This window comes from Ruditapes philippinarum, unplaced genomic scaffold, assembly GCF_026571515.1.
Source record: "Ruditapes philippinarum isolate M1 unplaced genomic scaffold, ASM2657151v2 ctg853_1_1_1_1, whole genome shotgun sequence".
Classification (NCBI taxonomy): domain Eukaryota; kingdom Metazoa; phylum Mollusca; class Bivalvia; order Venerida; family Veneridae; genus Ruditapes; species Ruditapes philippinarum.
Genome location: NW_026863406.1, coordinates 302,866 through 328,861, shown reverse-complemented (window position 1 = coordinate 328,861; position 25,996 = coordinate 302,866). Strand labels below are relative to the sequence as shown.

General features: G+C 33.4%; 2 protein-coding genes across 5 annotated transcripts in view; one reads left to right on the top strand and one right to left on the bottom strand.

Annotated features, from left to right (window-relative positions):
- The window catches only part of LOC132722042 (nuclear receptor subfamily 2 group C member 2-like), a 30,993-nt gene extending 7,387 nt beyond the window's left edge, over window positions 1–23,606 (bottom strand). The window contains exons 1-9 of one of the 2 annotated variants that reach the window (XM_060706440.1): window positions 23,514–23,606; window positions 10,687–10,836; window positions 9,825–9,943; window positions 8,316–8,435; window positions 5,389–5,439; window positions 3,940–4,081; window positions 3,264–3,443; window positions 1,720–1,853; window positions 518–635 (exon numbers count right to left, since the gene is read on the bottom strand). In XM_060706440.1, the coding sequence (XP_060562423.1) occupies window positions 518–635; window positions 1,720–1,853; window positions 3,264–3,443; window positions 3,940–4,081; window positions 5,389–5,439; window positions 8,316–8,435; window positions 9,825–9,943; window positions 10,687–10,816 (994 nt within the window). In that variant the 5' untranslated portion in view covers window positions 10,817–10,836; window positions 23,514–23,606. Of the gene's footprint in view, window positions 1–517; window positions 636–1,719; window positions 1,854–3,263; window positions 3,444–3,939; window positions 4,082–5,388; window positions 5,440–8,315; window positions 8,436–9,824; window positions 9,944–10,686; window positions 10,837–23,116; window positions 23,454–23,513 lie in introns of those variants that run through there. The other variant, XM_060706441.1, reaches the window with a different exon arrangement.
- Window positions 23,578–25,996, top strand: part of LOC132722043 (EGF domain-specific O-linked N-acetylglucosamine transferase-like) — a 34,998-nt gene continuing 32,579 nt past the window's right edge. For 2 of the 3 annotated variants that reach the window (XM_060706443.1, XM_060706442.1), the window contains exon 1: window positions 23,578–23,732. In XM_060706443.1, the coding sequence (XP_060562426.1) occupies window positions 23,638–23,732 (95 nt within the window). In that variant the 5' untranslated portion in view covers window positions 23,578–23,637. Of the gene's footprint in view, window positions 23,733–23,835; window positions 23,986–25,996 lie in introns of those variants that run through there. The other variant, XM_060706444.1, reaches the window with a different exon arrangement.

Here is a 25,996-nt window from a genome sequence, read left to right as displayed (position 1 = left end):
ATCAAGAGGGTGCCAGAGGGGGGGGGGGACCCCTTCTGTTTGGGGTTTGAAGGGGACAGTAGCCCCCCCTCATTGCCAGGAAAATTATGGACTTTTAAGGGGCTGACAATGGTCTCAGGTTGATTTTAAAGTAACGTTTAACCAACGCTGAAAAGCCTTAGACTCTATCTCAATCCATTATGAAGTTGCAGCACTTTGAAATCAGTTTTGATTGACAAAAACAACACAAAAAAGTGATTATTTGGGCCATTTTGAGACATCCCCCTGTTGCCATGGTAACAGGAAATTAAAGATTGAGCATGCTGTTATAAAGGCTATAATCCAGTCAACGTTTGTGCCAAGTTTGATCAGTATTGAAGCATTTTTTTATAGTTTTATAGCAGTTTGAACTTGTAACAGGAGGCTTTTTCAATGAAAACAGCCATTTTTCGCAGTATGCTCATTGGCAGTAAAAGGTTAACTAATATTCAATCATATTATCATATATTTACATGTATCTAGATAAGAAGATTGTTACCTGTGTTAGTGGATGTAGGTGTTCCTAGAACTACTGGTCCTTGGTCAGTTTGTACAAGTCTCTCCTGTAAGTTTGCCAGCAAGTTGGCAGCTTGACCTTGTACTTCATCTTCATCACTCTATGATACATCACAATAAATATTACTACAGCATTACAACAAGATTGGCAATTAGGTGGGAAATATTTGCATTTCTAAGGAAGGTAAGTAATATAAGGAATATCCAAGAAATACTGTTATTTTCAGGAAATATTATTTTTTCTTTATAAACAACCAGTCTTTGTGACTACTTGCCATAGATTCAGGTATTCCTGGAAAAGAATTACCACCATGGAAAATTTAAGTCAATTGTGATTTACAAGAGAATAATGGTGACCTTAATCGTTCACCTGAGCATATAGTCTTTCATGATAATGTCATTCAGACTGAGTTTCATCAAAATGTGCCCAGTGGCTGAAAAGTAAATGTTGTTTTGCTCTTACATCTTTACTTAGCTTACATGCAGCCATCTTTCTCTGCGGACAGTAACAATTTGCGCCATTTTTTTGTAAAGGACCACCCAAAAATAATTCTTATTAAATTTCATCAAAATTTAACTGAATGGTTGTTGTTTAACACTAATTTCTATTTTAATTCTGGTGGTTGCCACCATGTTAAGCCACCTTGGTCAGCAGTCAATGTGTTTAGGGTAGATAAAAATCTTTTAACTTTTAAAAAAACAAACACTTTTACTGAAGTTGACACAGATGCATTCCTGCAAAATGGTGAGCAATTAATAACACTTAACAGTCATATATTTTCCCCTTCAAACAGTATACATGGTCAGCTTATTGCAGTAACAGGTTATGGGTCATATATTTCCCCTTTAAACAGTATATATTGTCAGCTTATTAAATCCTTCTTAATTTAATAGGAGTTAACCAGTTATTGCACTAAGCAGACAACATTTGAATTACCTGAAAAGGTTAACTTAATGACAAATTAAGAAACAATAATAATTCTTTTTAAAGTTTCCCATAGTGTAAACAAGAACTCCTCCTAATATGTGCAGCTTTTGGCGAAGTTTTCATGTAATCCAGTCAGTGGTTATAGGGACATAGCCTTGACAGATAATTAAAATTTATGACTAAAGTACAGAAAGAATTTTTTTTGCAAAACAAAAATGCAGATTACAGTAAAGAGATAATCATTTATACAAACATACCCTAGGATTAAACATTGGTATAGCTGTAGATGGACTCTGTAGGTCTTTACGTATGTATATTTTCTGTGTAGATGTAGCAACCATTGTTGGTGATAACTTTTCTTTATCTGTCGGCTTCCTCTCCTGCTGTACAGCTACAATCAAACAAGAAAATATTTATCTATTTTTTTTTAAATATTTTTTTTGGTTGGGTTTAAATCACAAGGACACTTTTTAAAGGTCATATGGCAACTTTCCAGCTTTACCGGTGGTGGATGCTCCACCGTGCATTATTTCAGGCAAGAGCCGGCACCTTAATAGAAACCACTGGCATTCCTTAAGAGATAGTCCTTGACAAAAAAAATAATGTTATTTTTAATCTCAAAAAGATACATTAAAGTCATTTTTTATTTACCAAAAGATATGTATCTTCTGATTTTATTAATTCTTTAACATATAAATTCATAAAGTATGGTGAATAGTCAGGGACTACCTTGGACTGAAAATTTAGGGAGAAGTGACTTCTCCCTTCAGGAAAAATAGGGAGAAGTTTTGAAATTTAGGGAGAAGTGATCATCAAATCCAGTTATATCATTGAATTTTTTTTTCTAATTTTATTTCACAAAATATACATGTACACCTTTATATGTACATGCATATAAAATATACATGTATATGGCATGGAAAATAAACAAATGTGTATTTGAAAATCGCTATGATGATATTTAATGAAGTATTAGTTGCTCAATAAAGTTTATTTAAGCATTTGATTTACATCAACACAACATTTTTTAATTTTTTTTTTAGGTTCAACAGTTTCTGACTCTAACTTTTAAATGCAATTTATTAAGAAGAAAAGTTCTTTAATTCATAATAATTATCCAAATTCTATCAATTTACATCAGTTTTATTGATGAATATTACTATCTTAAATGTAATGGTGATAACAACGTATATGGGATATTGTAAATCAAACAGGACATATAGGGGATCTAGTAAATCAAACAGGACATATAGGGGAACTAGTAAATCAAACAGGACATATAGGGGAAATTGTAAATCAAACAGAACATTTAGGGAATACTGTAAATCAAACAAAACGTACAGGGGATATTGTAAATAAGACACAAATATACGTTTGAGGTAACTTAATTATCAATTAGCTTGCTTTTTCATGTTTTTATCATCTGCTGCATTGATCATCAGGGCCGTTTAATTTACCGTATAAACAATGCGCTATTTTTAGCGATGTGGATTTCCAAGTGTGAATTCCAAAATGTCGCTATGGCCACGCTTCAGCTTGTGTGCTAATTACCTCAGATTACACAATTAAATCTGCCTCCAGGCAGTATTATCGAGTGGAGAAATATACATGTCAGACATTTCATAGAGATTTTAGGGCGACTAGAATTTCGCTTTTCAGATCATATAGGGCGAAGTGAAAACATTTACAGCGAAGTTTTTCGCCTGACTTCACCCTTCCCTGATAGTAATTGACATCATTACTGAATAGTAGATAAAAGCCATTAAAGAATTAAGTATGGTGACAAATGTGAAACACGTACATTCAGATCTCATTCCAATCCCGAGGCACTTCTGTAGTCGACAATACTGACACCTGTTCCGGTTTGGTTTTGTTACCATACAATCTTTTGATCCTCTGCAGGCGTATCCAAGCTGTTTCCGTATACTTCTCTTGAAGAATCCTTTACAGCCTTCGCAACTGATTGCTCCGTAATGACGACCTTAAATATGACATACATTTAAAATCATGACAGCCTTAGATATGATATTCATAACTAAAACTTTAAAATGGACAAGTAATTAGGCAAATTGATTAAGTAATGAATTAAGCAATTTGATTAAGTAAGTAATTAGGCAATTTGATTAAGTAAGTAATTAGGCAATTTGATTCAGTAAGTAATTAGGCAATTTGATTAAGTAAGTTATTAAACAATTTGATATATTATCAAGTAAGAAATAAGGCCATCTGATTAAATAGGTTGAAGGATTACTACAACAATGTTAAATAAACTTCTAATAAAAAGGCATCTCCTATACAAAGCCTTATCATAAACATTTGAAAGAAATGCGAATCTTCATCACAAACCTCACACAAAAACATTCCCATTATACAATATAACCATGTATATTCTTCATTGTTTAACACTACATAATAAACATTTTTAACTTATTATCAAATTCTTCATACAAACAACTTTTATTTGTTGGGCTACATACCTGATGCTCGGTCCCCACATACAAGACAAGGCTCGAATTTGTTCGCATCAAACGGTTGTTTCTGACTCTGTAAAACTTTTTCTCTCTCCTCTCTCAACCTCTCCATTCTCTGGGCATGTTGAAGATCACCAATAGGAAACTCCTAAAATATGGTATAAATAGTAAATTAATATTGGTAATAAAACTAAACAAAGTTAATATTTCTTTTATTAATCAATAATATTTTATCATTTTTATCACACACCCGTGCCAATTTTGCGACTCCGTAAATATGGTATTGCATGGCCGTGCATATTATTTTGACGTGACGTCATCAGTGTTATACAAACATAGTGTAAAGACGCGCTAGATGTTAGCGTTATACTATAGGCGTGTCAGTGATAAATGACTCTTTCTTCACTTTAAACGGTCTTTATTTTGGGTGTGTGATAAATAAAATATTAAATTTGTGTAAGTTCATTACTGAATTTATTGAACTCGTTGAATAAAAATAATATTCAATATAATTCTATTTAACTCATGCAATAAATTCAGTATTGAAGTTACACTCATTCAATATCCTCTATATGTGACATTTTCTGTTTTACAACAATGCAACACTAACCTTTTACCTGCAGAATTTCTTACATGTTCTTATATAGTCTCTTATTTTGAAACTATTCACTTTCTGTATATAAACTACTTTAATCAGGATAAAGATTTTTCAGGATGTCAGTAACAGACTGTGCAGATCTGTACATTGGAAAAGGATTTTCAATTTTGGTTCCAACATTTTTATTTTTGCTCGATGGCGAAACAAGTTCTTGCCACTTATATTAATCACTTTCGAGACCGCTTCCTGGAACCAACCAGCACTGGTAGTGTCATATGAAGAAACATCGTCGTGACCCATGTACGGCTCAAACCCATGATCTCTGGGTTGAGAGGCAGACATCTTAACCACTAGGCCACTGCTTCCCTTTGAATTTAAGTAATGGATTTGCTCTGCTTTGGATTTTGAACAATGCATACAAAGTTTAAGGGATTTCATTATCAAGGTACAAAACTTGAGCTACCAACAGTTCAAAGCCTGGCAAGACAGCACAGGCTGGCCTGGCTCTAAACTGGTGGCACAGGCTGGCCTGGCTCTATACTGGTGGCACAGGCTGGCCTGGCTCTATACTGGTGGCACAGGCTGGCCTGGCTCTATACTGGTGGCACAGGCTGGCCTGGCTCTATACTGGTGGCACAGGCTGGCCTGGCTCTATACTGGTGGCACAGGCTGGCCTGGCTCTATACTGCCGGCACAGGCTGGTCTGGCTCTATACTGCCGGCACAGGCTGGCCTGGCTGTATACTGCCGGCAAAGGCTAATAACTTTTGGTCCCTGCAGGTTAAGACATAATCATTCCATGTTGACAAAACTGTGTAAACATGATGGACCTAGTTTAGACACACCAATATGACCTACCTGTACTTTAGGAAGAACCAGGCTGTCAAGTCTTTGATTCTGTTGTAGCTCCTGAAAAGAACAAGATACATGTATACTAAATTTGCTAAATGTATAAACTTACATCTCTTAATGCACAAAAATAATAAACCATTCTTTATTACCTTTGTGACACATAAAATATGCATAATAATGTATAAACCACTTGTAATCTAACTAGAAATGTGTCAACAGGACACAGATGTGCCAAACATTCCACTGTTATGTCAAGATGGATAGCAGGACTGGGCAACAGACAGAAAAAGGACAAATCTATATAATAAGCCCACACCCTGTAAATTAGGGCATTAAAACCAACAGGAATGACCTAAAACTGTTCAACAGAAAAAATGGTATAAACACACTGTTAAAGCAATTCTAGTTGGACTAGGCTAAGAAACAGCAGTGGACGACAACAATAGACATATTATTGTAACGGAATAGTAGACATAATAGTAATACTTTACAGCCAAGGGGCATGGTTTAAATTACATTTGTAGAAAGCCACAAGACAAATATCTAAGCTCTTGGCATTGTAGTTTCTGATAAGGGGATCAGAAACTAGTGTATATATATAACGTTTAACAAAGGGTTCATGGAACCAATGTTTCTTGCCACTGTGCAACAGTGATACAAAGTTTATTGAACCAAACTACATGCTTGCACACTTAGAGTTGTGTTAATATTATCAGATTTTACCTTAAGTTTACTAGCCCATTCAACATGCTAGAGCCAGACACTTAATGCTGTGTAAATATTATCAGATTTAACCTTAAATTTACTTGCCCAGTCTACATGTTAGCACTTAAGTTTACTAGCCCAGTCTACACTAGCACCAGACACTTATAACTGTGTTAGTATTATCAGAATTTACCTTAAGTTGATTAACCCAGTCTACACTAGCACCTGACACTTAAAACTATGTAAAAATTATCAGACTTTTTACCTTTAGTTTACTAGCCCAGTTTACACTAGCACCAGACACTTAAAACTGTGTTTAAATTATTAGAGTTTACCTCAAGTTCATTAACCCAGTCAACACCAGCACCAGACACTAGGAGTTGTGTAAACAATATCAGATTTAACTTTACTAGCCATGTCTACACCAGCACCAGACACTAGGAGTTGTGTTACTATTATCAGATTTAACTTTACTAGCCATGTCTACACTAGCACCAGACACTTAAATAGTTGTGTTAATATTATCAGACTTTACCTTAAGTTTACTAGCCCAGTCAACACCAGCACCAGACACTTGAAGTTGTGTTAATATTATCAGAATTTACCTCAAATTCATTAACCCAGTCTACACCAGCACGGGCAGTAACAGACACAGTACCAGTAACTGTGTTAAAATTATCAGACTTTACCTTAAGTTTACTAGCCCAGTCCACACCAGCACCAGACACTTGAAGCTGTGTTAATATTATCAGTCTTTTCCTTAAGTTTACTAGCCCAGTCAACACTAGCACCAGACACTTGAAGTCATGTTAATATTATCAGACTTTACCTTAAGTTTACTAGCCCAGTCAACACCAGCACCAGACACTTGAAGTCATGTTAATATTATCAGACTTTTCCTTAAGTTTACTAGCCCAGTCCACACTAGCACCAGACACTTGAAGCTGTGTAAATATTATCAGTCTTTTCCTTAAGTTTACTAGCCCAGTCAACACTAGCACCAGACACTTGAAGTCATGTTAATATTATCAGACTTTACCTTAAGTTTACTAGCCCAGTCAACACCAGCACCAGACACTTGAAGCTGTGTTAATATTATCAGACTTTACCTTAAGTTTACTAGCCCAGTCAACACCAGCACCAGACACTTAAAGCTGTGTTAATATTATCAGACTTTACCTTAAGTTTACTAGCCCAGTCAACACCAGCACCAGACACTTAAAGCTGTGTTAATATTATCAGACTTTACCTTAAGTTTACTAGCCCAGTCTACATGCTAGCACCAGACACTTAAAGCTGTGTTAATATTATCAGAATTTACCTTAAGTTTACTAGCCCAGTCAACACCAGCACCAGACACTTGAAGTCATGTTAATATCATCAGACTTTACCTTCAGTTTACTAGCCCAGTCAACACCAGCACCAGACACTTGAAGTCATGTTAATATTATCAGACGTTACCTTAAGTTTACTAGCCCAGTCAACACTAGCACCAGACACTTGAAGTCATGTTAATATTATCAGACTTAACCTTAAGTTTACTAGCCCAGTCCACACTAGCACCAGACACTTGAAGCTGTGTTAATATTATCAAATTTTACCTTAAGTTTACTAGCCCAGTCCACACTAGCACCAGACACTTGAAGCTGTGTTAATATTATCAGTCTTTTCCTTAAGTTTACTAGCCCAGTCAACACCAGCACCAGACACTTGAAGTCATGTTAATATTATCAGACTTTTCCTTAAGTTTACTAGCCCAGTCCACACTAGCACCAGACACTTGAAGCTGTGTTAATATTATCAGTCTTTTTCCTTAAGTTTACTAGCCCAGTCAACACTAGCACCAGACACTTGAAGTCATGTTAATATTATCAGACTTTACCTTAAGTTTACTAGCCCAGTCAACACCAGCACCAGACACTTGAAGTCATGTTAATATTATCAGACTTTTCCTTAAGTTTACTAGCCCAGTCCACACTAGCACCAGACACTTGAAGCTGTGTTAATATTATCAGTATTTTCCTTAAGTTTACTAGCCCAGTCAACACCAGCACCAGACACTTGAAGTCATGTTAATATTATTAGTCTTTTCCTTACGTTTACTTGCTCAGTCTACACTAGAACCAGACACTTAAAGCTGTGTGAATATTATCAGATTTTACTTTACTAACCATGTCTACACCGGCACCAGACACTTAAACAGTTGTGTTAATATTATCAGACTTTACCTTAAGTTTACTAGCCCAGTCAACACCAGCACCAGACACTTGAAGCTGTGTGAGTTTTGACAGATCTGTTGTTACAACAAGTGGCGAACCACCATTGGTAGAAGCTGCAGAACTTGACGCCTGCCATTGTTATAAATAACAAAACGTTTCATCAATTTTTGTACCAACATGTACTGTATATTTAAAGTTACAATAACACTTGTTATACAAAATTCAATTAAACTTAGAGATACAATCATTAAGGAATAATTATCTTTTGAATACATTTATAATCAAAAGTTTGCCTTTTGTTTACAGATTGACATTAGTAACATATAAGGTCATCATTATGTTCTCAAGGTCATAGGTTAGCTATTATGTTCAACCAAAGGTCATTTATTGTAAATTTATACAATATTAAATCAACCTTGACAATAGCATTTACATGCGTATCACCGTTTGACTTCAGTGTATACAAATTGCCTATAATTTGCTTAGTCAGCAGTACAAGTAAAATCAACAAGCTTTGATCAATACAATATAGGTTCCAATGAAAATGGAGATTCATGAAGATTCATGCATAGGAGCAGGTGTTTCAGATGCACTGTAGTAATCCTCTTGTAGATCTACAGGAATCATTGACCTATGAACTCTATATACATGATGGGGAACTTGTGAACTCTATATACATGAGAACGTATGAACTCTGTATATGTGAAGACATGTAGAGCGATGTTTCTATGGTATAATCACCACTAATGTGGTGATTAAAAAATTTCTGAACAAATAAATGTGACAGTGAGTTTATAACTTAATTTGGAAAAAAAAGGACAAAAAATCAGGAACAAGCAGTTCTTTTCTAAATCAAAGCATTACCCTTATATATACGGAAGCAGAAAAGGGCTGTAATGAACATTTTAATTGTTGAATGCCTTTTCAAGGCAAAGAATGTTCACTTAGGGATTGTGCAAAGATATGGAAAATCTTATTATTAGACTGTATTCCTATCAAACAAAATGATTCTGATAAATTGTGTAGAGGAAACTTATGTAACATTACGGTGGAATCATTCTAAATTCAGACTTGATACAAAATGTGTCTGAGATTACTTTCTATTCATTTTTTTTTTATAAATATCAAAAGAGAATACCCAACTTACAACAAACCTTAAGTCTTATATTCTTTAAACAGTACAAAGAAATTGAAATTATTCTTTTTATAAAATATTCTTGAAACAATATTTTGACATCTGGCAATTTATTAAATGTTACAAATTGAAGAATTTAATTCCAGTCTGACCAGGCTGTACACTATTGGTGGCTTAATTTTTGTATTTTGATATTGAAATCCTCTGAAACTTTGAATAAACAGTTCCAAATCCAGAACAAGGCAAATACTATAAAGGAGAAGGGTTAAACAGATCCTAAAATGCTCATGATACATGTACTTCGTAAGATGAGATAAAAGAATAATTTGTTTACATATAATTCATTATCTGGTTTTACTGAGAGAGAAAACTTGATAACTTACAGAAGCTAGAGATACTGGTAGTGCAAACCCTCCTGGTGCTAGAGTTATTGTTTGTATATTTTGTGGTAAGGCCATCGAACCACTGCTTGTAGTCGATCCTGCTACTACTGGAATACCCACTGAAAATATACCAATCTTAAACAATGAATTCATATACTGTGAAACTTAGTACAAAGTACTTTATGTATATATAAACATGGAATAGCCATTGAAGTTTAATGTTTATAAACTTGGAATATTTAGAACAATGTACAATATATAAACATGGAATAGCCAATGAAGTTTGGTGTACATTTACTTGGAATATCTAGTACAATGTTTAAACTACAAGATATAAACATGGAAAAGCCACTTAAGTATGAAGTACATAAACTTGGAATATCTAGTGAAATGTAACACATATAATTATAAACATGGAATAGCACTGAAACATGATGTATATAAACTTGGAATGCCTGGTGCAATGTACCATTTAATAACAGTGGATAACCATTGAAGTATAATGTACATACACTTGGAATACATAGTGAAAAGTACCACATACAAACATGGCATACCCAATGAAGTATGATGTACATTTCATGGTAGCATGGATAGATTCAGTCATGGCCAGCAGAATATGGGTTTTAAATGAGGAAACTCTTAAAAAAAGGTGATCATCTTGGATGAGTGACTAAAGTATGAACTCCTTGAATAAGAACCAAAATGGTGACTGTTCAACAAAGCTGACATATATCAATCGAAGACTCAAGAATACTTGTAACCCCTTCATTATAACATCAATATATAAGACCTAATTCAAATGTCATGACACCATGACAGATTATTATCAAATTTGACCCGAGTTAGAAGACATACTCACTTTGTGGAGAAAGCACATGAATGAAGTTCTCTGGTAATGCCCCATCCATCACAATCACAGACTGACCCCCAGGGGCCTGCCCTGGGACCGTATTTTGGGCAGCTCCACTACCGTCCTCCACTGAACTCATTAAACACTATGTATCAGTAACTGAAATAGAAACAGGATAGATGTGTACATGTAATTAATCTGATTTTTCTCTTACATTACATTATACATTGTACATGTTTTCCTAATTCTGTTTCTTTAAAGGCACAGAACTTGTTGTATTTTAATATCAATTAAACTGCAATTACTTAAAGGCCCATACACCTCAAAAATGCTATATTAATATTTTTATATTTCAGAAGCTTTTTATGTCTGGAAGTCAAAAACTTTTTATATCTAGTGTCATATTACAAATTTACAATTTTCAAAAAGTTACTTATTGGCACTATATCCTTAGCCATCTTTTACTAATCTTTTGCATTTTGGCAATTAGTACTGTAAAAGTGCTTCAGTTTTTTTTGTATTTGTAAAATACAACTTTGTTTAATTTTGCTATCCTTTACGAGAAATTATTTTGTGTTCGGCTGATAAACGACTTAAATGTTCTTATTTAATCTATCATTAAAACATTATAAAACAAAGTGTTTACACTTTCTACAGATAAAAGTTTTAATTTTTTTGGGGCATAATGTGCCTTTAATGTATTGCAAAACATGCCTTTTTTTTATAAACTTCACAAATACAAATTAGAATGATAAATGTATTTGCCTACATTTGGATATGACTTATTTCTATTCTTAATCTATTTTCATCTGAATCTTTGACCTTTCACCTCTGACTGAGTTACTTTGATTTTCGTGGCACAATTTGAAGAATTTAGTTCTTTGACCTTTGCCTACTTACTAGAAAGGTTGGGTCTGTATATTCTAAGCCAGATGTATAAATTAACAGACACTGACAGGCAAGTAAACACATAAGATATCATTAAAGCTGAGGTTATGGGATTTCAATATCAGAATATTAAAATCAAGCAGTCATACACATGTAATAATATATGATGTACAGACTGACCTTGCACTATACTGGTGGCATATTATGTATACGAACAATTTCAATGTGTTAAAATAAAAAAACATCTAGTACACAATAATTATCTTCTTTCAATGCAGACCCCAATTAAAAATGACAGAAATATGAATGTTATATACAGAACGCTTGAAAGAGGTAACAGCACATTTAATATTTAATCATTGATATTTAATGTTCTGGTCAGGTAAAATCTACATATATGTATGTGAGATATGTAAATTATCATACTATTAAAACAACCGAAATATGTGTTCAATGTTATATTACATATATGTACCGGTTTATCAAGTATTCTAGGCATAAAATATGTAGATATCTTATGTTCACTGTCTTTAACCTCCGCAAGCTGCCCCCTCCCACACTAAATATCTTAAATACATACATGTAAAATTGTCAACCTTTTAATCTGGACAAAACCATTATTCATTTTAAAAAAAAAAATTCAAGAGATACAGTCATGTTTACCAACTGGACAGCTAACAATGCAGACCATAATTAGATCTTGGTCTGCACTGATCCCATGGGTAGAATTAGCTACCACCATCAGGCAAAAGGTTAAAGGTATCTCTCAACCATTCACATGTAGGCTGTTGGAACCGAAAAAGAATTAGCTTTTGCCAACAGTATAGAGCCTTGTCAAACAATCACCATCTGACCAATTTTTATACTTTTGGCAGTTTAATTTTTGTATACCAACATTGAAATCCTTTACACTTTGAATGGACTGTTCCAAATCTAAAGCTGGGAAAATCCATTATACAAATTCAGCAGGTTGGTTTATACAGAATTTAATTTTGTTTGATTGTGTAGGATGCTATAAGCTTATAGACACACTTTCAAAACCATTCCGGGAACCAACCAATACTGAGTAATGAGTGTTAAGTTTCTTGCTCAAGGACACAACGACTTGCCCCTGACTGGGTTTGAACCCATGTGGCTTACTAGTCTAAATTCAGCAGGTTAAGCATTGATATCATTGATCGTCTCTGAATCTACATCAGTGACAGGGCGAGGCAAGAATTAAAGGTAAAAACTCTTCATGAATTTTTCACCTTTCATAAATAATACAGAGTAACACATACTATTCCCTTTATGTTAACCTGTTATGAACCTTTGACCAGTCAATGTTATATCTGACCAATTAATAAATCCAAAATCTGCCAATATAATCAGAGTAAAACCTCCTTTGACCTCCGCGTTACCACAAATGAAGGAGGCTAACTGTGAAAACTAGGTATAAAGTGATAATTCCCACTGGCAAACCCCTTCTCAAATATTTTAAAAAATTATACTGCCCAAATATTTTATACATTTTGTTTTAAGGGTTTTTTTACAGAAATTTGAAAATATATATTTTAGTTATATTATACATAATTTGAAAATGAGCCCACTCAGTAACGCCAGTTAATTAAAATATTCGTTATAACACAAAATTTATCAATATACATGTAAGATTTCCTCATCAGCTATATCATTCTTAAGAATATAAAAGTGACATTTTGCTCTTATATCCGCTATCAAGTTGAGTTGGATTATTAATTCATAACAAGAGAATGACTATCACATAATGTTGATTGACCAACAATTGATATCAAAAATATGTTTAAAATAAAATGTAAAAACTTCCTTAATTATAAAATGGTGGCCCCCAACTCTTTAAAATTAAAACATTACAGTACAAATACATTCCGAATGATATTTATAGAAATGTCCATTAGTCATATGGATAACTGAATTTGAATGATTATTTTGCATGGTATAAACACAATTTTTGCAAAATTTAAAGTTATTTTGACATTGACTGGTGCATTTGGATGGGCATGATGTCACTTCAATTTTTTCTTTCAAATCCAATAATTTTTTTTTAAAAAATACGAAAAGAAACCTCACAATAAAAAACATAATCTATTGTGATAGGAATAATTTCAGACCTTTTCAGCGTTTTGAGAAAAAATTCCGAACATTCTTTAATGGAAAACATGACATTACCTTGGTCATCGTGATAAATGTACTTGATGTTAACATTACCTTGTTTGAAACATACAAATTTCATTGAAACAGATTAAGAAATTTTTAGATGGAAGAATCAAGAAGGTAAAAGATTTACCAACAAACATTCTGTAAATTTATATCATAATTATTAAAGCAATGCCAATGCAGACTAAGTGTCTATATTTATTTTCAAATAATTTAAAATCAAATTAATATTTACAAACAATTTAACAAGAATCAGATTTTTTTTAAATTCAAGATTTAATATTCATGTATATAACTGATTATTTTGCTGGCCAAGCATACAAAAGTTTTTTATGGACAATCTGAAGACAACAGACCTTGGATTTATGAGTTACAGATATAAGCAAGGCACATGTAAAATATTTAGTTCACAAAACTTGTAACTTCTAATGCCATTTATCCTTACCCATGTTTGAACTAAAATAAACCGGGTGTTCAGCAGCAATTTCTGGAATGACAGGATGCCATGCTGATGCTTTACAGAACCCCTTCATAATTTTTACACAGAAGAAGTCTTTCCCCCCAGCAAAAACAACAAAATACACAGTGTTGGGGGAAGGGGGGAGGGGGCATGAGAGATGTTGCACTGTACATTATCTTTTATGAAACCATGTCTGCAATTTTCAACTTTATGTTATTTATCACAAAGGATTTCCATTTCCCAAAATTTCAATTAATCAAATTATTAATAACCCAGTAAAGCTGATCACTTATCAATATATAAATATCAAATTATATCCTGGTCATTTGAAAACAAGGATCTCTAAAATTTAGATAATAATAACGTGGGGCTTTGATTTAAAACCAAGAAAATCCAAGGTACATGTGAAAGTTTTAATTTCTTATATTCCCTGTGTTCTCCAATGTGTCAGGGAAGGAGAAAAGGGAGTGGCTGTGGGCAGGGTACAAATGACAGGTGAATCATATCAACAATATTATTTTCATAATGACAACTCCTGATTGGTTAGCTGTTTTACGATGAATCATCATGATTTAAGCTCTCTCGGGTACCGGTAACCAAAAGGATCTCCAAAGATATATTTCAATGAAATAATAACAAAATAAAATCACAAGATTAAGATATAATTGAAGATTTCCCTGTTTGGTGTCTAGTTATCTAGAATCTGTAATAAGTTACCAAACCCATAAAATATTGATTTTTTTATTCATGGTGTATGAACTATATAAAGAGCCAGAAATAGCCAATGTTTAATTAGCAGACCAATTGTCAAAGAAATTTTTATGAAGTTGTCTGTGGTTGGAAGATATTGCAACATGCATGTATAATATATTAAAGTCAGGTTTTATAAATTAATGAACATGTCAATTAAATCAATAATTTATTAAATATTATAATCTAAAAGCAATAAACAATATCCCCACTCGATTAAACTGTCTTCATAAAATTTATAGGCATGAGGATATTACATGTACATGTATAAATAAAGCATATTGGTACATGTTTTTATTATAATTTGTTATTTGTTTGTTCCAATTCCCCTAAGTTTAACAAAAAATTCTTTGCCTAACGGCCATACATGTACTTTAAAAATTTAAGAATACTTTTTAGTAAACTTTTCAAAGATACAGGAGATAAGGATAAATATTTTTTTATTTATTTTTCTATTAGGCCAAAAATATAGAGAGTATTTTGCAGCTGTTTTCAGTAAAAGAATTCCAGACTCACATTTAAATTAAGAAAAGTGATGTCGCATATTATGAAATTTGAGAAGCTTCAAAGAACTTTGAGGTTTAATTGATGTGTTCTGCTTCATCATACACTGTAGCCTGTAACTTTCTTAAATAAACAAGCCAAAATAGTTCCAATTTTGCTAACATGATTTTTTTATCAACTGGAGGGAATATATTTTTGATGAAAATTTCGAAAAAGAGTTGTTGTTTTTTAATTGAGACTCCAGGGACTTCGTGATAGCATGCAGAATCCTTGTAAAGTAACAGTTCTTTTACATTAAATGACTTAGGGCTGTTTCCATCATGTAATTTTCTATTCCACCAGCAAAACTCACTTAAAGTAATCACTGGTGATTCTCAAGAAATAAATTGCCTCAGTAACTATATATTTAAATAATTATATAAACACCTAAAATCTTAAAGAATTATTTAAGATTATTAAGGCCACTTTACATTAAAATGCACTTTGAATTAGTAGAAAAATGAATACTTGTTGCTTCATGGTATTTTCTGAAATTATAAGATCTATTAATCCATGTACATAATTTGTAAGTGACAAGTAAAACAGAAAAATTATAATTGCTACATACCATTATTTTGTGTGATCATATCATATGTGAAATTTAAAAAAAATCCTGTCCAAGTAAGAATAATCTAGTTATATATTTCCCAAATGGTTACAATATTTTTTTTTAATTCAAAACCAGCAACGGACAGGCAGTCCTGCTTTATTTTTCATGACAAAATTCTTTCTATAAACAATCAATGCTACATAATTTCATCATAATATAATATAACAGGGACAGAGAGCCAGTATGCAAATAGTTTGAAGAAATTGACCTCGGTTTAACCTATGGTCTATATTTGACACTTTAACCCTGCCACTAACCAGTCATAGGTAAATAGAAAATACACACCAGAGAGAGCAAATAGTCTGATTATAGAAATAGTACAATACTAGTAAGCTTGCCCGTGGGATTTTCTATTATGCAATGACTTTCTTCCATAGTTCACCATTTACATTTATCGACAAATAGTACAGCGCTGAACTAATGACCTTTAACATAATACACAAACAAGAAAGACAAATACAATATGCTGATTACATCACTGGATAATGATAATGCAGTTATGTCAAGTTCCATATTTCACTGCTACAGAAAATGAAAGATGTACTTTTGATTTCTGGAGCATTAAACTTTCGGGAATTAAAATTACATATTCTTTCTTATATGAAAAATTTAAGAGCTAATGCATGTACCTTGTAAATCAAAAGTAGCACAGAAACATTCATCACTTAATTAAATATGACAATGAAGTATTATACTAAATTATTATATGATAATGTCAAATTGTGAAAAAACAACAAAGGTCTTAAACAATTGACTTATTATCTTTAATAACATTGAAATATCAATATTTTACCAAAATTAAGTGGTGAACATAATGTTATATAGGTACATATTTTTTTGTACATGTAGAGGAAAGGGTGCTGCTTCTCTTAAATTTGAAGAAAAAGAACACCATGGTTTTTACAAAAGAAGAAAAAAACTTGATATAAAAGGCTGCATGATGTTAAAAAATATTCCCATGGGGAAGTTGTCCTTGTAGATAAATAATTAGCTATTTCTTTTGAATTGTCTCCCTTTCCAACATATAATTCATTGCATAAAGTTATTCAGCACTATGGTGAGCTCTGTAGAAATATTATATTATGATTTTGGTGCACTAATAAACAAAGTGATAGAAAATTGTTTACTTTCACCATTTTCTACAGTAGTTTAAGGGCTATCTTTCGTTTTATCTACAGACATGGGCAATGTCCTAATAAAGTTTCACAAACTATTACTATAGCTAAGTTATTTGAGCCGCGTCACGACAAAACCAACATAATGGGTTTGTGACCAGCATGGATACAGACCAGCCTGGGCATCCGCACAGTCTGTTCAGGATCCATGCTGTTCGCTAACCAACCCTTTTACAAGTAGAGAAACTGATAGCGAACAGCATGGATCCTGATCAGACTGCGTGGATGCGCAGGCTGGTCTGGATCCATGTTCGTCGCAAATGCACTATGTTGGTTTTGCCGTGACGCGGCTCATTTTAAGTTCTCAAGCAAAGATTTTCACCAGAAATTTCAGATTGGGTGCCCATGTTTTAGATCTTGGAAGTCAGCACAGTTTTTAGGGTTTTCCATATTGACACTTCTTAAACAGTAAAAATTGTAAGGTTACATTTTAAGGTTGAAGAGCTTGTAGGTATAATAAAACATTATCAGACATAATTATTTATACAAAACTTACTAAATGTACCATAACGGAATGACTATTCTTAAATCTAAAATGGTTGGTAAGTTAATGGGGCCCTTATGATGGTGAGCAAGCATGGCTGTTCTGCAACCAAACTCTGCACCAGGGGCATGTAGAGAAAACCTGCTAAAGTTATTGATCAGCCATGGATTTTACACAAAGTGTTACTGGACCACCCCATCAAAGTATTATTGTAAGCTCCCAACTTTTCAAGTGGAGGCATTATGATGACGCCAAGTAGCAGTTGAGTAATAAGAAGCCACAAAGAAATGTCAAAAAGGTCACAATCTTATAAATATATCAACTTACATGTAACTCAAGGCCAATTAACCCAATTGATAACAAGGAACATCGCAATGCGATGCAACCAGGTTTTCAGCAAAATATTTCACAGAAGCTTTGTCATGAAGGGGCATTTGTTTTTAATTGAACTTTTAGGAGGAATTATGGCTTTTTTAATATTCCTCAAACAAAAATGATTGAGAAATTTTATGTTGTCTATTCGCCTTTTTTCCCCAAATGTTTTAGAAAGGTAAACAGTACTTTATTTTTGCTTAATTTTTGCATTTTTGCGTCTCTTGTCATTTTCTTTTGTCAACAATATTGGCGTGTGGTGTTTTGTGCGATATCAAGAAAAGTATGTTCACAATTTTAAAAAAATACTTGAATGATGTCTTGGAAGAAACATGGGAATTTAGTGAGCGCCAGGGCACTTGATGACAAAGCTTCTGTGAAAGTTTGGTCAAAATCCATTGAGAAATGTAGGAGGAGTTGAGCACAGAAGAAATTGTTCTCTATATATTCTGTATAAGGAAAAAATATACAAAGGGCCATAATTCGGTCAAATATTTTCCAATCACAAAACCCCGACAATATGTGCCAGGCACTTGTTAACAAAGCTTCTAAGAAAGTTTGGTCAAAATCCGTTGAGAAATGTAGGAGGAGTTGCGCACAGAAGAAATTGTTCACTATATATTCTATATAAGGAAAAAAAACAAAGGGCCATAATTAGGTCAAATATATACCAATTGCAAAACCCTGGCAATATGTGTCAGGGCACTTGATGACAAAGCTTCTGAGAAAGTTTGGTCAAAATCCGTTGAGAAATGTAGGAGGAGTTGCGCACAGAAGAAATTGTTCACTAAATATTTTATATAAGGGAAAAAAACAAAGGGCCATAATTAGGTCAAATATTATCTAATCGCAAAACCCCGACAATATGCACCAGGGCACTTGATGACAAAGCTTCTGTGAAAGTTTGGTCAAAATCCGTTGAGAAATGTAGGAGGAGTTGCGCACAGAAACTATATATTCTATATAAGGAAAAAAAACAAAGGGCCATAATTAGGTCAAATATATACCAATTGCAAAACCCTGGCAATATGTGTCAGTGCACTTGATGACAAAGCTTCTGAGAAAGTTTGGTCAAAATCCCTTGAGAAATGTAGGAGGAGTTGCGCACAGAAGAAATTGTTCACTATATATTTTATATATGGAAAAAAAACAAAGGGCCATAATTAGGTCAAATATTATCTAATCGCAAAACCCCGACAATATGCGCCAGGGCACTTGATGACAAAGCTTCTGTGAAAGTTTGGTCAAAATCCGTTGAGAAATGTAGGAGTTGCGCACAGAAGAAATTGTTTACGCCCGCCCGCCCGCCCGCACGCCGACATACCTCAATCTAATAACCAGTTTTTTCCTTCGGAAAACCTGGTTAAAAACCTTGGGTAACATTATTAAGTGAAAGTATTTTTGATCTAATAAAACCTGAAATGGACCATTTTATAATTCATATAATTATATAAAGTTTAAGATGATACATATGTGACGAAGTTGATGACCTCCATTTTTTTAAAAAATCATATATAATTTCAAGTTTTGAAACCTGTATTAACTATTATTTATTTTCATTCTGTCTGTATGTCGATAGATATGTCATTCCCTTAATATGACTATAAAGTTCAACTAAAAACACTTGCTTTGGAAAAATATAACTTATAATATCACATGTACATCTACTTCACACAATGAATAATAAACATGAAGATTCATTTTTGTTACAAAGCATTAACGATAGTGCTTTAACAAACAAGAGCTGTCACAGGAGACAGCGAAGCTCGACTAATAAAATACTGGACGCAGTAAGGAGGACAAAACTATGAAAGAAAAATCAATTATGTATAATTATGTATTAAGTTATAGTAAAAAAATAACATTTGTTAACATAAATTCCAAGATCAAGGGGAATAATTCTAAAAATAGTCATGCTAGAGTTATGGACCTTGTCACACAACATTTGTGTAATGATAAGAAATATATATTTGAAGTTTAAAGTAGATACCTTAAAAAGTAAAGAAGTTATTATATTTCTTAAAGAAAATCCTAAGTTCAAAGAGAGATAAATCTGTAAATATTGGTTCAAGAGTTATGAACATTGTCACATAAAATGTAATTGATGATAAGGAATACGTATTTGAAGTTTGAGGTAGATACCTTTTATAATAAAAATAAAAAATAACATTTTTCTAGTAAAAAAATCTAAGTTTATGGGGAGATAATTCTTGCAATATTGGTGCTAGAGTTATGAACCTTGTCACATAAGATGTGGATGATGATAACGTAAATATATTTGAAGTATGAAGTTGATCCCTTTAGAAATAAATAAGTAACAGTAAAAAATAATATTTTTTATGGAAAATTCTAAGTTCAAAGGGAGATAAATCTGAAAATATTGGTGCTAGAGCTATGAACCTTGTCACATAAGATGGGGATGATGATAAGGTACATATATTTGAAGTATGAGGTTGATCCCTTAAGAAATAAAGAAGTAACAGTAAAAAATAGTATTTTTTAAGGAAAATTCTAAGTTCCAGGGGAGATAAATCTGAAAATATTGGTGCTAGAGTTATGAACCTTGTCACATAAGATGTGGTTGATGATAAGGAACATATATTTGAAGTTTGAAGTTGATACCTTAAGAAATGACAAAGTTATAGTGAAAAATATTTTACTGCACCAAAACTTTAATCTAAAATCTGGACGCGGACGCCGGGGCGAGTGGGATAGCTCTCCATATACTTCGTATAGTCGAGCTAAAAATTAGTTGACGTTGTTGATGCAGGATTACTGAAAATATGCAAATGAGAAACGTCGAACCAAACGAAATATATATATATAGCTAAGCATACACATTTAAGGTCACAGCACTTTCTACATGTATTGAAATGAATTCTGTCAGGCCTAAAATGCAATGCATTAAACTTTGCATTTTAGATTTTAATCCTCAACCCTCAGTAGTTTTTCCGCTGCTGGCTGCAACAGAATAGCACATCCTTGGCCACAGCACAAGGTATATTGTTGCTATTCAATCAGTATATATTTTGAAGGAAAAAAAATTCCCTAAATATGATCGATGGTTTTGTCCTAACTGAAAGATGGACAAGTCAATATACATGTAAGATATTCAATCAGTATTGGGTTAGGCAGCTCTATTGTCTACTGTTTACAAATATCCAACTTGACAAAAGGTTTTGTTTTCCTATTAGTATTACTATAATAAAGGTCAAATTCTTTTTGGGACCTAGTAATAGTCGTGCATTTAAAGTCATGTCAGATGAGTGCATCCTGGCTATTCTAATCTGTAGTGCAACATCTGATTGTGGGTTGCCTGGAAGAAAATTTTACCACTGTGAGATTCAAACTCATGACCTCAAGATTGAGAGTTTGATGAAAAAAAACTTCTAATTAACTACTCATGACTCTCCCTCCACATTATGTGACATAAGTAGATCTGTCAATCTTGTTCAGTCCAAAGCATATTACTTAGCAATATACTGATACATGTATCTGATGTCAGACAAATAACAAATTTGATGACACATCCATATACCTGGCACATAATACTTTTCAATATAAATATTTTTAATTACAACACCAGATTTCATGTGTCAGTAAAATACATTTTCTGGGCATACAATTTCATTATTTCTAATGATGAGTATTGTATATGAATGCCCACTGCTTGTTTTTTTCTGACCATTTTTTTGTCAGAACTGCTGTGAAATAGATGTCTTATTACATATCAACAACTTAGTTTTAGACATGTTGTTTTGACAGAGCAATTGCTTCTAATAGTTCTATAAATACAGTACATGTACATGTGAATTTTCATAATTTCTACACATTTTATATTACTCAAAATTACTGATTTTTTCCCCAAATGATCTACATGGAATATTGATAAAAAGAAAATTATTAAAGATAAAAGTATATCTACACAAAGGAGGAATTGCATCAAGGGAGATAAGTGAGATAAAATGGATAATCTCACTTTAATTACTATGCATCTTGTGACTAATGTGAGAATAAAGCTTTTATATATAATAATATTGAAAAGATTTTAAAGTGTGTAGATATTAAATCTAACTCATCACAATAATTTTAAATGTACCTACAAAAAGTCTCAATCTGGTATACTTACTGACTATACTCCAAGAATATCGACAAAGTCTCTCTTTGCATGCATGTTGGATAATACAAGTAATAGTTATAGTAAAGTGACATGACTGTTATACCAGTAACCTGTGGTAATCATGGCCTGGTTTGATAAAATGGGTCTTTCTCTACAGAAAATGACCTCTAGAGGCCATATATGGATTATCAGGTACAACATACAGGTTTATACTGAAGAGGACTGTAATAGACTATACAGATGCCACAAACCACTACATTGTATACTTTTAAGTTTAAAAATAAAGAACAGATTGTGGTATGATGTACAATGTGACTGTAGAGTACATGAACATTCTACACATGTATTATTTTTTCTTAATTACAAATAGATAAATGTGTACAGTAGATGTAAATGTTTCCTACTTAATTGGAAAATTATGCTATATCAATCTTTTATGATAAAAATGTATAGTAAATGAGCATATAAACTCCATACAATATTTCATATTATTACCTTATTTTGGCACCATCTGTCATAGATGTTAATAGTCACAACTCAAATGGCAAATTGCCCGCATTCTATTTAAAATGTAGCTGTAAAAACATTCCTTTCAAATGTCATATATCTGACTTCATCATGGAATGCATCTTTTAACTGCAGACATTCAACTCACAGAATTTGTGTCACATGCCATAACATGACCTAGTCATCTGAACCCAGACATTACTTATTAGCATAAATTATTCATCTGACATACAATGCTGACTGTGTCATAATTATTGAGGCCAAATATCTCAGCAGAGAAAACTATTGTCAAATCATAGCATATTACCAATAGTTGAATTTGAGAAATTATTACAATCAACATGTCAGTACTCACTTCAAAACAAAACGAAACTACACAGTCTGACCGTGTCATCGGGACAAATACACAAAGGTCATGCACCTACAGTAAAACGTGCGGGGTTACAACTGTCAAAACTTAAACGACAAAAGCTGCAACTATACACGTACAGAGATATATTCCTTAGAATTGCCATGAATAAAATAATGTAGAACGATTTAAAACGGTGTGTTTAAACTGTCAGTTTACTGAGGATGGCAGCATAATGTTTTCCGTAAAGCAAAAATAAAAAATAGAGAAAATGGCGATACGTCTGGCGGTAAACTTCGTATTTAAGAACGATATAAGCAAAATTGGTGGCTACAGAACCCTTCAGTGAAACTCCATAACTAAGATTACAAGATGCCAACAATAGAGAATATCAAAAACTTACCAAATCAAAGAAAAAATAACAAAATTCCAAAGTTTTGTGCCAGACAGTGTAAAGGTCATAGGTTGTGACCCGCTCCTCCAGACTGGAAGAAACAACACATTTGATTGGCTGTTGACAATCCCACATGCTCTCGTTATGCGCAACTAGTTCTGCGCATAACAGTGCGAAATGGAAAACAAGAACGAATAGAAACAAATTAAACCTTACTGCAATTGCCAGGTATATCTTTTTTCTTAATCCTTCTTATGGAATTCCGAATTAAGATAATTGGCGAAGTAAAGTCAAGATGACATTCAAAAATCGCTGATGTAAACCGGGATAAAAGGCATTCTAACGGTGTGACAGTTTATTTATTCCATGTGCAAGAAGTCCTACATGATCTTACACAGGTTATAAGTGTCTTAGTTACACGCCCCAAAACTGAATGAATTATAAGGAATTATAACGTTCAAAGAAAAGCAGTGCATTGAAGGTAACACATCGAATTCATGGTGATACATTTAATGTTATTTCATTATTTTCAGGTAGATCTTGAGAAAATACATAAATTTTTTCTATTACCCACCTCCACTGAACAGGTTTAATAAATTCTGTCACTGTCAAACATATTTTTCAGCCATGATATTACCAAACTATAGAGCTGTCTTGGATTCAAGGCAAGGCAAAACAATGATATATCGGATAAGAAATATCAACAATACCCGATATATCGATAATTACTAAAATTAACTTGTCTGTCATTCACTTTTATTCATGTTTAAATGATTTTGAACAGTTGAAAACATGTTCTGTTCAGTGTCTTGTTTATAAAAGCCTATTGCATCATTTATATCCAGACCATTTTTTGTCATCATTAATACTGTGAAATATTTCCACTATGTAACAACAGATAATGAAAGATATGGACACTAGTCCAACTTATTGTACTGCATGACGAGATATTGTGCTATTTTGTGTCTGGGCAATATCTCGCCTTTATGAGAATCGAGATTCTGACCCAGAACAAAAATATCACAGAATCTAGCTTTGGCACGTCTACATTGTATATATTTTAACTAATATGGACACCTGCTTCTGTATATGTTTTGGGTGAATTTTCCTAATTTCTAGACATTTAACTAATAAGTCAAAACTATAAAAAAAAATTAAATGAATCGTTTATTGATCACAAGAAAAATTTCAACTATACTGTATATATCATTGATCAATATTGTTATGCCCCCATTTCGAAGAAAAGGGGGTATATTGCTTTGCACTTGTCGGTCCGTCGGTCTGTCGGTCCGTCGGTCCGTCGGTCCGTAGACCAAATGGTTTCCGAGTGATAACTAAAGAACCCTTAGGCCTAGGAACTTCAAACTTGGTATGGTGATTGGTCATGTCCAGTAGATGACCCCTATTGATTTTGGGGTCAAGGGGTCAAAGGTCAAGGTCACATTGACCTTGTAGGCAAAAACGGTTTCCGATCAATAACTAAAGAACCTTAAGGCCTAGGAACTTCAAACTTGGTATGGTGATTGTTCATGATCAGTAGATGACCCCTATTGATTTTGGGGTCAAGGGGTCAAAGGTCAAGGTCACATTGACCTTGTAAGGAAAAACAGTTTCCGATCAATAACTAAAGAACCTTAAGGCCTAGGAACTTCAAACTTGGTATGGTGATTGGTTATGATCAGTAGATGACCCCTATTGATTTTGGGGTCAAGGGGTCAAAGGTCAAGGTCACATTGACCTTGTAAGGAAAAATGGTTTCCGATCAATAACTAAAGAACTTTAAGGCCTAGGAACTTCAAACTTGGTATGGTGATTGGTCATGATCAGTAGATGACCCCTATTGATTTTGGGGTCAAGGGGTCAAAGGTCAAGGTCACATTGACCTCTTGGGTAAAAACGGTATCGATCAATAACAAAAGAACCCTTAGGCCTAGGGACTTCAAACTTGATATGATGATTGGTCATGATCAGTAGATGACCCCTATTGATTTTGGGTTCAAGGGGTCAAAGGTCAAGGTCACATTGACCTCATAGGTAAAAACGGTTTCCGATCAATAACTAAAGAACCCTTAGGCCTAGGAACTTCAAACTTGGTATGGTGATTGGTCATGACCAGCAGATGACCCCTATTGATATTGGGGTTAAGGGGTCAAAGGGCAAGGTCACATTGACCTTGTAGGTAAAAATGCTTTCCAATCAATAACTTAAGAACCCTTAGGTCTAGGAACTTCAAACTTGGTATGGTGATTGGTCATGACCAGCAGATGACCTTTTGATTTTGGGGTCAAGGGGTCAAAGGTCAAGGTCACATTGACCTTGTAGGTAAAAACAGTTTCCGATCAATTAACTAAAAACTTAGGCCTAGGAACTTCAAACTTTGTATGATGATTAGTCGTGACCAGCAGATGACCCCTATTGAGTTTTGGGTCAAGGGGTCAAAGGTCAAGGTCACATTGACCTTGTAAGTAAAAACGGTTTCTGATCAATAACTT